At 38.6% G+C, this 12,527-nt stretch overlaps 1 protein-coding gene across 1 annotated transcript in view; it reads left to right on the top strand.

The window, feature by feature from the left end:
- The window catches only part of tyw1 (tRNA-yW synthesizing protein 1 homolog (S. cerevisiae)), a 225,991-nt gene that overhangs the window by 163,120 nt on the left and 50,344 nt on the right, over positions 1–12,527 (top strand). Inside the window, 1 exon segment of the mRNA XM_034230575.1 lies at positions 11,275–11,385. Within this exon segment, the coding sequence (XP_034086466.1) occupies positions 11,275–11,385 (111 nt within the window).

The following is a 12,527-nucleotide window of genomic DNA, read 5'->3' as shown; positions in this document are numbered from 1 at the left end:
AGTCTTCTCAGAAACCCCAAATTGGCAAATCTTCTATTTTCAACAAACTCCTGACGGCTAGATTGCGATCAATGATAGAGCATTTTATAGTTTTAACACTTTCATCAAGTGGGAAAGAGTGACTTGCTATTGATTCTTGAGTCTTTTAACACTTTAAAACTGCCACTGCTGAATAAAAAGGTCAAAGGTGTACATTTATTGTAAGTGCGTGATGTGTCCACAAAAAAAAGTGGAAAGTCCATTATCACAGCCTGCGCCCAGACACCAATTTACACCAATTTACACGCTTGTGTAAATTGATTCTCCTTGTTAACATGTTTCTCAAAGAGCCAACTTGACGGGTAAAACGGTGCTATCGCGCACCAGCAAAATGACCCCACACTGAAAAAATTGATACTTTGGACTAACTTAAAAATGTTTCGCTAATTTGTTACAGCTAATTTTTTACAGCTAATTTTTTTAGTTTATTCCAACTTAATTTTTTGACCTAACATTTTTTATTTGAGTCAAGTAAAAAATATTGCTTCCATCTAAGACAGGGGTGCCCAACCAGTCGATCGCGATCGACCGGTCGATCGCGGGGAGATTCCCAGTCGATCGCGAGATGTGTCTAAAAATAGAACAACAATATTCTGTTTTATCGTTAATCTCCTATAACATAATCTTCCTGTGCCAGAATAATGCACTTGAACGCACCAAAGCTTTGTGATTGGCCGGCGTGACCCCATGTGTGGGGGCGTGGCTGGTGGGCAGTGGGCACTATTTCGCTGACGTTGTCCGTGTCAACAGGAGTGACAGTCCGCACACACACAAGACCGCAATTATGGCAGAAGCAAAAAAGCCCAAAATATATAATTTTCACTCCGAGTGGGAGGATGATTATTTTTGTATCTATTCCAATTCAAAGTCCATCTGTCTCATCTGCAATGCGAGCGTGGCTTTATCGAAGAAGGGTAATTTAGGAGCGGCATTTCAAAACAGTGCACAAACGCTACGAGACGGAATTCCCTCCTAATTCTGCCCTACGCTCCAAAAGGGGAGGGACCTGAAAGGACAGCTAAATGCACAGCAGTCCATTTTCACCAGGCCCAACAACAAGAGCAAGGCTGCTACCAGAGCATCTTATCGTGTCAGTCACGTTCTTGCGTAACACATGAAGTCTTTCAAAGATGGCGAAGTTGTGAAAGAAGCATTCCTGGAGGCTACCGACGCGCTTTTTGGGGACAGTAAAAATAACAGAAGCATTTCAACAGGTTTTTGATATAATAAAAACTCAAGTTAGATACCGTTATTAATCAGCTGTAAGTTTTTGTTTGTTTGAACTTATTCATTATAATTATTGTACAAAATGGTATAAGAATGCAAATTTAAATTGATTATAGTCTATCATCAATTCAGGTTAAGAAACTAGTGTTACTTGCATCCTATTTTTTTAAAGGCATTTCTTTTTATACTCTACTAAATGCAACAAAAAAAGGGTTTGATTCTATTAATTTTTTTTTTTTTATTGCACTTTGGCAGCATATTCCTGTGTTGTTTTATTAGTAAGCCTAATTTATACTTTTGTAGCAAAACTATTGTTATATAATGGCAAAGAAAGGGTTCAGAGTCTTTTCTTTTTTTCCTGTGTCATATGTGGCAGCACTGTTCAATGTTTCTTGAAAACATTACCCACTGTAGTATGTGACGTGTGGATAAACTCCAACTCGGTATCAACAACACTGTTGTGTAACTTCAGTTAAATACTTGTATGTGTGTAGATTAGAAAGAGGTAAGATAAAGGATCTGCAGTATTTTATGAAGTATTCATCGTACAAAGGTCAGTTTTATACAAGTAGAAGGGTGTATTTACCTGGTAGTAGGCTGTCAGTAATGGCTACGCCTCTCTATTTGGACTGGTAGATCTCGGCAGACTGGCAACTTTAAAAGTAGCTCTCGGTTCAAAAAAGGTTGGGCACCCCTAGTCTAAGATATATATTTACTAAGTATTAAGATGATTCATTCTGAAGACATTTATAACTTAGTTATAACTTAATTTTTCCTTTTGGACTAACCTCATATTTATATTAGATCTAAGTAGAGTTTTTAAGTTTGTGAAAAAAAAAAAAAAAGAATACTTCATTTTGTTGCAGGCAATATTTTTTATTATAGCTTAAAATATTTTCTTTTATTACAAAGCAAAAACTTTGAATGTACATCAATACAATACTGTGTTTTGTTTACTGTAAACAAATTACATTTTGACTTAAACTTATAACACTTTGTTTAGCTCAGTTCACATAAAGACAGGAATATTCTCTTCAAAAGACCTTAACATTTATTGGGATGTCTTTAAAATATGCATCACCTATTCTGTTTTATAAAATACAATATTTTTTTAATTAAAAATAAATACATCAATAAATTAATACAATTAATTGAGTAAATTATGCAAACAATTTGCACTTATGTAACAAATAAATAAAAGTAAATCAAGATCACTTTGACTTGTTTTTTTTTACAAAACTCCTGTAGCCTTAACCATATACAGTGGGGCAAAAAAGTATTTAGTCAGCCACCAATTGTGCAAGTTCTCCCACTTAAAAAGAGGAGAGAGGCCTGTAATTTTTATCCTAGCTATACCTCAACTATGAGAGACAAAATGAGAAGAAAAAAATCCAGAAAATCACATTGTCTGATTTTTAAAGAATTTATTTGCAAATTATGGTGCAAAATAAATATTTGGTCAATAACAAAAGTTAATCTCAATACTTTGTTATATACCCTTTGTTGGCAATGACAGAGGTCAAACGTTTTCTGTAAGTCTTCACAAGGTTTTCACACACTGTTGCTGGTATTTTTGGCCCATTCCTCCATGCAGATCTCCTCTAGAGCAGTGATGTTTTGGAGCTGTCGCTGGGCAACACGGACTTTCAACTCCCTCCAAAGATTTTCTATGGGGTTGAGATCTGGAGACTGGCTAGGCCACTCCAGGACCTTGAAATGCTTCTTACGAAGCCACTCCTTCGTTGCCCGGGCGGTGTGTTTGGGATCATTGTCATGCTGAAAGACCCAGCCACGTTTCATCTTCAATGCCCTTACTGAGGAAGGAGGTTGTCACTCAAAATCTCACGATACATGGCCCCATTCATTCTTTCCTTTACACCAGGGGTCCCCAAACTTTTTCCTGTGAGGGCCACATAACTTTTCCCTTCTCTGATGGGGGCCGGGTCAGTTTGTAACAGAAAAAGTGTGACGATCGCATGGGTGTCTAAACGTAAACATTTATTGTTTTCTAGAAAGCCACACATAACCAAATATTAATAACCCTTTCCGGGATCTTCACAGAAAAAAAGTCAGGAAATCAATAATAACACTATTAATGAAATAAATAACACTATTTCTAAAATAAATAATAACCAAATAACCCTCTCTGGGTTCTTCACAGAAAAAAATCCATTGAAAATTACTGTAACTTTCTGTTGTGCCGTGCACAATCTTAACAGGTAAAAGTTTAGCTTAGTTGTCAGAGCAGAATCTCTCAAAATAAACGTGGATTTACGTAAAAAAAACTATTTTTTCGGGGTTCGGGTGTTTTGTTTGATTTTAAACAAACAAAGTCTTGGCTTTCAGAATATGAAACTTTTATTTCCAATTTATTTATTTCTCACTTGCAATCTGCTCTTCCGCAGCGCCGCCCCCCCCCCTCACTCCGCTGAAATTATGAATGTAAGAGTATAGTAATCATAGATAACACTGCAGGGTCCGTTACAGTTTGTTTTCATCTGATTTCAATTAAACAAAGTCTTGGCTTTCAGAATATTAAACTTGTTTCGGCAAATTCAGATGATAAACACAACTTTGAAGCTTCGGCATAATTACAAGCGGAGAACGGAGTAACTTGACGTCACAGCAGGCATAACAACAGCCGGTGTTTCTCGTGATTGTTTTCCCCGGGAAACAAACACAATACACACAAACGCAAAATTACACAAGCACACACACTCACACACACACGTATACACACACACTCGCGAGCTTCCCCTCCAAACAAAAATATCTTCCCTCGGTAGTATTTTGATCATTTGCTCCACTAATAATCAATCAGATCGATGGATTCCAGAGAAGAGACAACTTTGAAGGCCTTTTTCTCAAAATGATGACTCGGTGACAGTCATTATATAATGTGACATATTTCGCTTAATATTTGAAGTACAAAAACAATCCTGATATCATTAGAAAGCTAGGAATATCCTCTTTCCAACAGTGTATACAACTCAAAAGGTGTCTTCGGGTCAATGCGACTGATTTAGATAGAGCAGGTCACAACATTTTGACAGGGGCTAGTCTAGGATTCGCGTGGCCAGACTGAAAAAAAAAAAAAATCATAATGCGTCTCTGGTATTGTTCAGGGGGCCGGGCCAAATGTGGAGGCGGGCCGTTACCCGGCTCACGGGCCTTAGTTTGGGGACCACTGCTTTACACGGATCAGTCGTCCTGGTCCCTTTGCAGAAAAACAGCCCCAAAGCATGATGTTTCCACCCCCATGTTTCACAGTAGGTATGGTGTTCTTTGGATGCAACTCAGCATTCTTTCTCCTCCAAACACGTCTAGTTGAGTTTTTACCAAAAAAGTTCTATTTTGGTTTCATCTGACCATATGACATTCTCCCAATCCTCTTCTGGATCATCTAAATGCTCTCTATCAAACTTCAGACGGGCCTGGACATGTACTGGCTTAAGCAGGGGGACACGTCTGGCACTGCAGGATTTGAGTCCCTGGCGGTGTAGTGTGTTACTGATGGTAGCTGACACTTGAGCCCTCTGGCAAATTAATTCCACTTCACTGGTATCATTATTTCCAATACTGCATCCGAGTCTGACAGGTAAAGGAGCCATTAATCTAAAGAATACCTTTTTATAATTGGTGTCTAACAAATGTCTTACCAAGCTTTCCTGGCTCAGCATTCTTATGTTTATACCATTTGTTAGACACCAAATGTACATACTCTGTCAGCGACATCAATCACATGGACAGATCTCAGTCATCTCCTTTATGGAAGCTTTACGCAGCTTCTTTCTTTATGGAATTGACATGTGATATTGAAGTATGATCCTTCTTTTTGATGTGATGTGTTTGAAGAGTGATCATTTGAATAGGAGTTTAGATCTGTGAACAACTATTTTAATCTTATTAATGATGTGTTTCAGTGAAGTGCACAGTCTCAATGGATTTGCATAGTAGGGTATGATTATTGAATGGAGAGAAGGTTAGGTTGGAAGCAGTGAAGGTCATTTTAGAGTTAAGGTCATATCCATGGTAGGACATGGTTTGACCCGTGGCATATTGAAGCATGGACAAAATTAAATGGAGAGCACTATGAGCACTAAAATCTCAAACTTTATTTCCCCCCCCCGACATCACTATGTAACACTCTCTTTGTGTGTAACATTCTATTGGATAGCGCTCTAACAAATTGTGCGTTAAGGGCTAAGTGGCGGGAAATCTCGAAATGGTTGGCCAATCACAACACAGCCGACCAGCTAACCAATCAGAGCAGACTGGGCTCTGGTTCCAGACCGAGGGTGAAAAGATGTGCTGCAGCACAGGCAGTATGAGAAAAATAAAGAGCTTCTTGAACATTTAAGTACATACATGTCACAGTAGAGAAACAAAAGACTAACATTAACCTGAAAATGAACATAATGGGCCCCTTTACAGGGTGTCCGCGGGGTCTTAAAAAGTATTAAAAGTTGTTGAATCAATTTAGCAAAAATGAAGGCTATTAAAAAGTATTAAACGGCATTTTCCAAGGTATTACATTTTGTAGCTTGTTTTCAATAAGTATATAAATGGTCCAAAGAGGTTGTATTCTACAGTCTGCCTGAATGTAATCATTGCGTAGGTGTGTAGTGTGATTCTGTGTAGTTTATTGATAGCATCCCGTTGGATTTGACGTCATCTGAACATGACATCGCACGCTCACTGCTTGATAGCGCGAGAAGGTCCGTTTGCGCCGGTTGTTAAACAACATCGTTATGGGGAAATGCAAGTTTGCGTCCAAATGGTTGGAAGATAAGGAGGAAGGACAATCAATACTGTATATCGTAAATGTGAGGTAAAGTGTGTCGCCAATGTAACCGGTGAAAACTCGAAGTGTCGATGAGGTCTTAAAATGTATGGATCCCTGCATATACCCTGCTTTAACAAAGCCATGAGTAGGCCCATATGCTGTATCTAATGCCCAGTATGCTGGTTTGTTTCTGGCTCACGGAACTGTTGGGAAATGTCCTCCTCACCGTCTCCTCCTTTCAACACTGCATCTAAATAATGTTTTATGACTAAAAGTTGTATATTTATGTTAAAACCTCAAAATTAAAAAGTACATGTTTTTATAAATATGACTCAATTTGCTCCAGAGCGTTCTTGTGTTTGCACATGTAAATGTCAGTGTGACAATATGGTTTGCCTGTGTGCCCAGTTTCCAAAAATAAACCCTCTCTTTATGTTCCAATAACCCCTCCCCGTCTCTTTGTCTCGGCTCCATGAGTCCCTCTTTCATGGTTGGCTCTATCTCCATCCCTCCTTAGTGCTTATCCCTCTCTGTTCCCCTCCACCTGGCCTACTTGACAGTGCACCGGGGATTGATAGAGTTGTGCCTCAGTGTCGTATTCGGAACCAGGGGCAGCTTGAAATACCTCACCTCCCACTTCCTTTGACCAATTATCCCCTTCCCTACTGGGCTGAAAGGGCCGAGTGTTATAGATAACCTTCCGCTGAGCGAGAGAGAAAGAGTGCTCTCTACTCTCCCTTTGTCAATTACTTGTTTCTTTGTATTTCTCAAGTCCTCTGTCCTCACTATCCCCTTTTTCAAACCCCTGTCTCTCCGTGTCTTTCTTCCACTCTATCACATTCTCAATAATCCTCTTACTCCCGCAATACAGCAACAACAATAGCCTGAATCTACACCATTGAACTGCTAGCGGGGCTTTTTCATCCAGTTTTTTACCCAGGGAGAGTTAACTAATAAAAGAGATATCTCAGGTCCCCTTGACCTTGACCTTAATACATATATAACATATCTGTTAATACATTCTCCAGTCGGTGTAATCCTATATTTATTTGATTGTTTAAGTTTTCTAATCATTAAAAATGCTTTGAGAAAATTCAGAAATTAAAAGTTGAATAATAATATTATTATATAATATTATAAAATACAAATAATAAAAAAACAACTTCAGAATAAACTATAACTTAATGATCAAATGTCATTTGGAATGATAAAAACTGCACATTAGGGAAATGTTAATCTGCAACACCCGTACTTGAAGGTGCTGGCATTTTGTGCAATACATGGTGCCCTCCCTCTGAAGGTGTTTACCGGTACATATCATTTAGCTGACGCTTTTATCCAAAGTGATTACAAGTGCAATTAACCTTGAAGATACAAACTAAAAAAAGCAAGAATCCTGTACGTACCATAACCTAACCTTTCTAAGTGCTATCTGTGTTGTTTGAATTTTTGGCCAAGGTGCAGTGGAAACGGGCAGGTCTTCAGTCCGAGACAGAACTATAGAACTGTTGGAATGCAGTAGTTGCATTAGTAACAATCTAAAACAGGCCCAACTGCTCAGTTATAATTCAGACAGTAAGTTGGTGGTTATCAGGACATCTGTGAGCTGCTTTTGTGTGCAGTGGACCAATGTTGGTGACAAACTGCCATTGTAACATTGAGACAACAAATAATGAATTGCATGCTTTTCCCCCCCTGATTTGTCGGAACTAGTGTTTGGAACGTTTCAATTTCATGGCCTCCTATCTGAGCTTCATTGGGTCGGGAGCAATACCGTGAGGTGGATCTCATGAAGCGTTGTTGAGAAAATACAGACGGAGAATTCTTCCATTTAGATAACACCCTTTGACCTTTTTAATGTCCAAACACAACTACAGTATGAGCTTCAATCAAGTGTGAAGTCATTTCTTTGCTTCATTTGTTGAAGTGTTACACTTGAAATAATGATGGGACCAACTCACCCAGCAAACAAACAGTTACCTTATCAGAGCACAATCTAACTGTTGTTTAAAACAGTGTAGTGTTTTACCAAAGTAGACATTCAGATTTTCATATGAACATGTTGCACAAATGTGTTTTTGGCTCAGTCTGTCGAGGAATACCAGGCTGTTGGACACATCTTGCATTAGGGTTTTTTTGTGTTCATGATATGTGAACATTTGTTCAATAAATAAATAAAATGTATTTGCTAATTGTGGTATAAGTAAAGCAGGGGTGGGGAACCTTTTTCCTCTCAATGGCCATTTACATTTTTTCAACATCCTCCTATTATTATAGGGGCGCTGCCCCCCCTCTTCCCACATTTTAGATTGTCATTAAAAAAAAAATATATATATTTAAAAAATGTATATATTTTTTATTTTCATTTTTATTTTTAATAAACAAGGTACATATTATATAGTTGGTATCAGAAAAATGTATAATCTACAATAAGATCTCGTTTAAAATTGTGTTACGATGTCTAAAGTTACTGATACGTCATCTGTTTCCTGCCTTGCCGCAGAAATCTTTGCCCGTGTATTACCCTCTCTCGTCTGGGTGGTAAGAAAAGAGCCCTAAGTGCCAACCAAGTGCTGACTGTTGCTACCTGAAAAGTACTATGCCGCCAAAACATAATTTCAGCCAATCAGCGTCGTCAGATCTGATGGTCCAAGGGCTACAATTTCAGCGCCCGGCCCAAGGCAGTCTGTGAGTTGTTTTGACCCGTATCCAAGGAGACAAAACAGGGAGCTGTCATACACTCTGGAAGCTATCATTAGCAGCTAATATGAAAACTCCGTTTTTGACATAACAATTGAATTATGGATCAACAATAATTTTTTCAAAGTGACAGACACATTGGATTAACCTATGGATTAACCTTCAGCCGCGTTTTTCTCGTTTTAATGACATTGAACACAACTTTTGATCAGAATAACAGCAAAAGGTGAGCATATCTCCGTGTTTTGCTACCTAAAGCTACGTCGTGTGATGTCTGTATTTGCTTCCCCTGTCGCAAGTTCTGATCGCTCAGTGATGATACTTATATTTCTAGAATCTGTGGAATCTCAGCTTGTTAGCATAAGCTTGTTTGTGCATATCCAATAAGTATATCGATCGATTTATACAAAGAGTGCGTTAGCCTTTTTTCGCTCAGGGCTCATTTAGCAAAAGGTTAGCTAGAGACTTGTGTTTTATTTCGGTAAAAATGGTTCATATCATCAGTGATTTGAGTTTCTTCCAGTTAAATTAGTATGACACATTAATAGTTTATTACATTTTAAGAAGCCCTGAGACCAGTGGCGGTTCTAGACCAATTTGACTGGGGGGGCCACTGGGGGGCCAGTTATTTTTTGAGGGGGGCACAATAAATGCAGGACGAAAAAGATAACTAGACAGTATGAAGTAATTGCGTATAAGAAAACAATGCAATACAGTTATTGATATTTGTTTCAGTACACTTATTTATTTCAGATATATCTTATAGTTATTACTGTTAGCTTCAGCTTAAGTTATAGTACAATTTTTGCACTAACACCATATCATATTTATATAAAAATAAAGGCAATGAACAGTTACATCTCTACTTTACATCTACAATTACACGGATACAATAGTTTAACTCACCTTCAATTATCGTGGTAGTCTCTCGAAACGTAGGTTTCAATCAGTCTTTCTTGGATGCAACAGCCTCTGATGATCCGAGATGAAAAGTGTTTGTTTTTCGCGTGCTTCAGCCGGACAGTGAAAGTGAGTGCACCGCTCTAATGGGTCCTGAGTGCACCGCTCTAATGGGTCCGACTAGAATGACGAATAACGTTAGTTCCGCCTATTCCGTCATTCAATAAATCGTGTAATAAATCATACATTTTTCATTTTTTTCACTTTTCATTTTTAGGGGGGCCACAGGGGGGTCAAAGGTCAGTGTTAGGGGGGCACCCCCCTAGAACCACCCCTGCCTGAGACACAGTTTCGTGAGAAAAAAAACGGGGGGGAAAAGCCCCTTAACAGGTTAAATGGGAATTAAATAATTTGAGTGTTCCCAAAGCCCCGGTGTTCTGCAGTTTGTGTGGGCCTACTGTACTGTTGCACAGTTTATACTGTAGAAACTATGTCCAGGACAAGGTGTTTTGGAAGATTCATAGCTAACCACACTGAAGATTATGGAGGTATTGATCAGTCTTCTCATATTTTTAAGCCTCAATTTGTCCCCCTCTAACATCACCAGAAGTCATCATTTAAGGGGTCAGTTCTCCATTTTTTTTTACCGGGGGAGCATCTCCCCGGACCACCCTAGTATTGTTTGGTCACCATTTCCACAGCCCCACCTAAAATATTTTCCACCAGCCGCCACTGCATGTGAACATGATTTAAGTGTGGGGGGGGGGAGGCCTGACCTCCTCTACGGGGGTAGATGCTCCACCCATGTTTTTTTTAAATGTTGAAGTTAAAAGCATCAATCTGGTGCACTTTGAGAGCAACATTAGGAGATCTATGGATACATCTCTCAACATCCATATGAAACAGAACTGTAAACAGATTTTATTTTTCTTTATGGATATTTTACAAATCACTCCCCTTTTAAACTGTATTCTTGTTTATTAATAACAACTTTTTTTTACTGTCATATAGTATTTTATACCTGTTTACTTTATTCTCTTATTTTGTTATAACTATAATGATCATATAAAGATGTGCCTTTACCTCACTGGTTGTAGAAAAAGCTTCTTATATTCGTTAGCATAGCTAGCTAACCAGATGCTAATAACAACAAAGTTATTGACTGTATGACAGATGAACAGATCACCACTGGGCTTACAACTAAAAACACAGCCACGCAAAAACAGCGGCATGTGTACGGCTCCTTATGGGTACTGCAATTTCTGAAGTGCCGGAGCGGCGTTCTGGTGCTCTCCGGCAGAACTGCACCCCTGTCAGACGAGACATATACCACGTGATGACACGTTAGGCTTGTGTTGTGTTCAAGGACCCTGACCTTGGCCAGGAAAAACAGGCACTCGCTTGATTAATTTTTTTCTTTTTTGCGTGTGTTTATAAATTACCTCGAGGGTACCAAATGGTCTCCCGGTCCGTATACGGCCCAGAGGCCGGAGGTTCCCCACCCCTGAAGTAAAGGAAGGTAGACCCATAATACATTTAATATGCAACAAACTATTAGTACAACAATCTCATGTTTATCCTCGAACATTTCAATTAATCCTAAACGCTGTTCCTCCCTCCAGAGACAGAGGACGGTGTACAGGCTGACGCTGGTGAAGGCCTGGAATGTGGAGGAGATGCAGGCATACTCGGAGCTCATTTCTTTGGGGCAGCCGGACTTCATTGAGGTCAAGGTAGGGTTCATCAGTATTTTATTTATATTGTGTTCTGTCTTTCTTTACTCGGCTAATGTCTTATTTATCATTATTGTTGTGGCCGATTATCAAAAATACAAAGTTCCAAGGACACTTAGCCTACGAGGCGATTTGGAGCTATGACTCTCTTACAAAGCGCTTTAATGAATACCATGTACTCACGGGTACGTCTTCAGGTACGTCTTGAGAGTTTTAGTCATGTAAATTCCCTAGATCCCTTGGCCGTCCACTAGCGACTTAAAACACTTTAAACTGCATATAATAAATAAATACAAGTACAAATGCCATCAGGCGTGCGGACGCGTCCAGTCAAAAACGTTGTCAAAAACAGTCAATTCAAACTCTTGCGCACTATAGTGTGTTTTACGGAAGGAAACTAGCTGGTAAACAGTCATAAACCTTGCACAGTCGAGAAATATACAAAACTATACAAAAACTGTGTAATTATAACTCGATATTATCAAATGTTTTTTAATTAATTTCAAAGAATATGCAACTGTCTCATCAACCATAAATATTTACCATGAATAGTATTACGCCAACAAGGAAACAGCACAAGAGAAGGAAAGAGGTTAAAAGACACAGAACGCGGGAGACAATACAATTATATTTGTATCTATATTGCATGTCAATGGATTATTTTAGTAGCTGTGTAATAAACAACCATCAAATCTCTTCATGGTGAGCCGACAAGAAGCTGAGGGGTTTTGGTCGGGGATTTTTTCTCATTAATAATCTTTATTTATCTCTGTGTATATGGTTTTACATGATTTGATGCGTTTCTGAAGTATATCATCATAATAGCACATTTGCTCCTCATTCATTCGTTTTCTGAAAGTAAACAGGCCAGTTTTTACAGAAAATAATCATCTTTAAGAAAAATCTCCATACATCTTATATCTGAACAAATATTCACATATATTCACATTCACACATATGCAATCAATTAAGTCGAGTTAGGACAACATGCTTTTCTCCAACAAACAGTTTAACTGTAGAATAACATGGAAACATTTCACTTTCAACAGCTCTAGAAACACTTAAATATTTGAAATGAAAGAACATCAGCATTTCCTCCTTCTATTTCTTCTTGTTCTTCTCTTTGACACTTCACCAATCTA

The sequence above is a fragment of the Gymnodraco acuticeps genome, unplaced genomic scaffold, assembly GCF_902827175.1.
Source record: "Gymnodraco acuticeps unplaced genomic scaffold, fGymAcu1.1, whole genome shotgun sequence".
Taxonomy (NCBI): Eukaryota; Metazoa; Chordata; class Actinopteri; order Perciformes; family Bathydraconidae; genus Gymnodraco; species Gymnodraco acuticeps.
The sequence above is the reverse complement of the archived record's forward strand: the minus strand, read 5'-3'. Positions and strand labels throughout refer to the sequence as shown.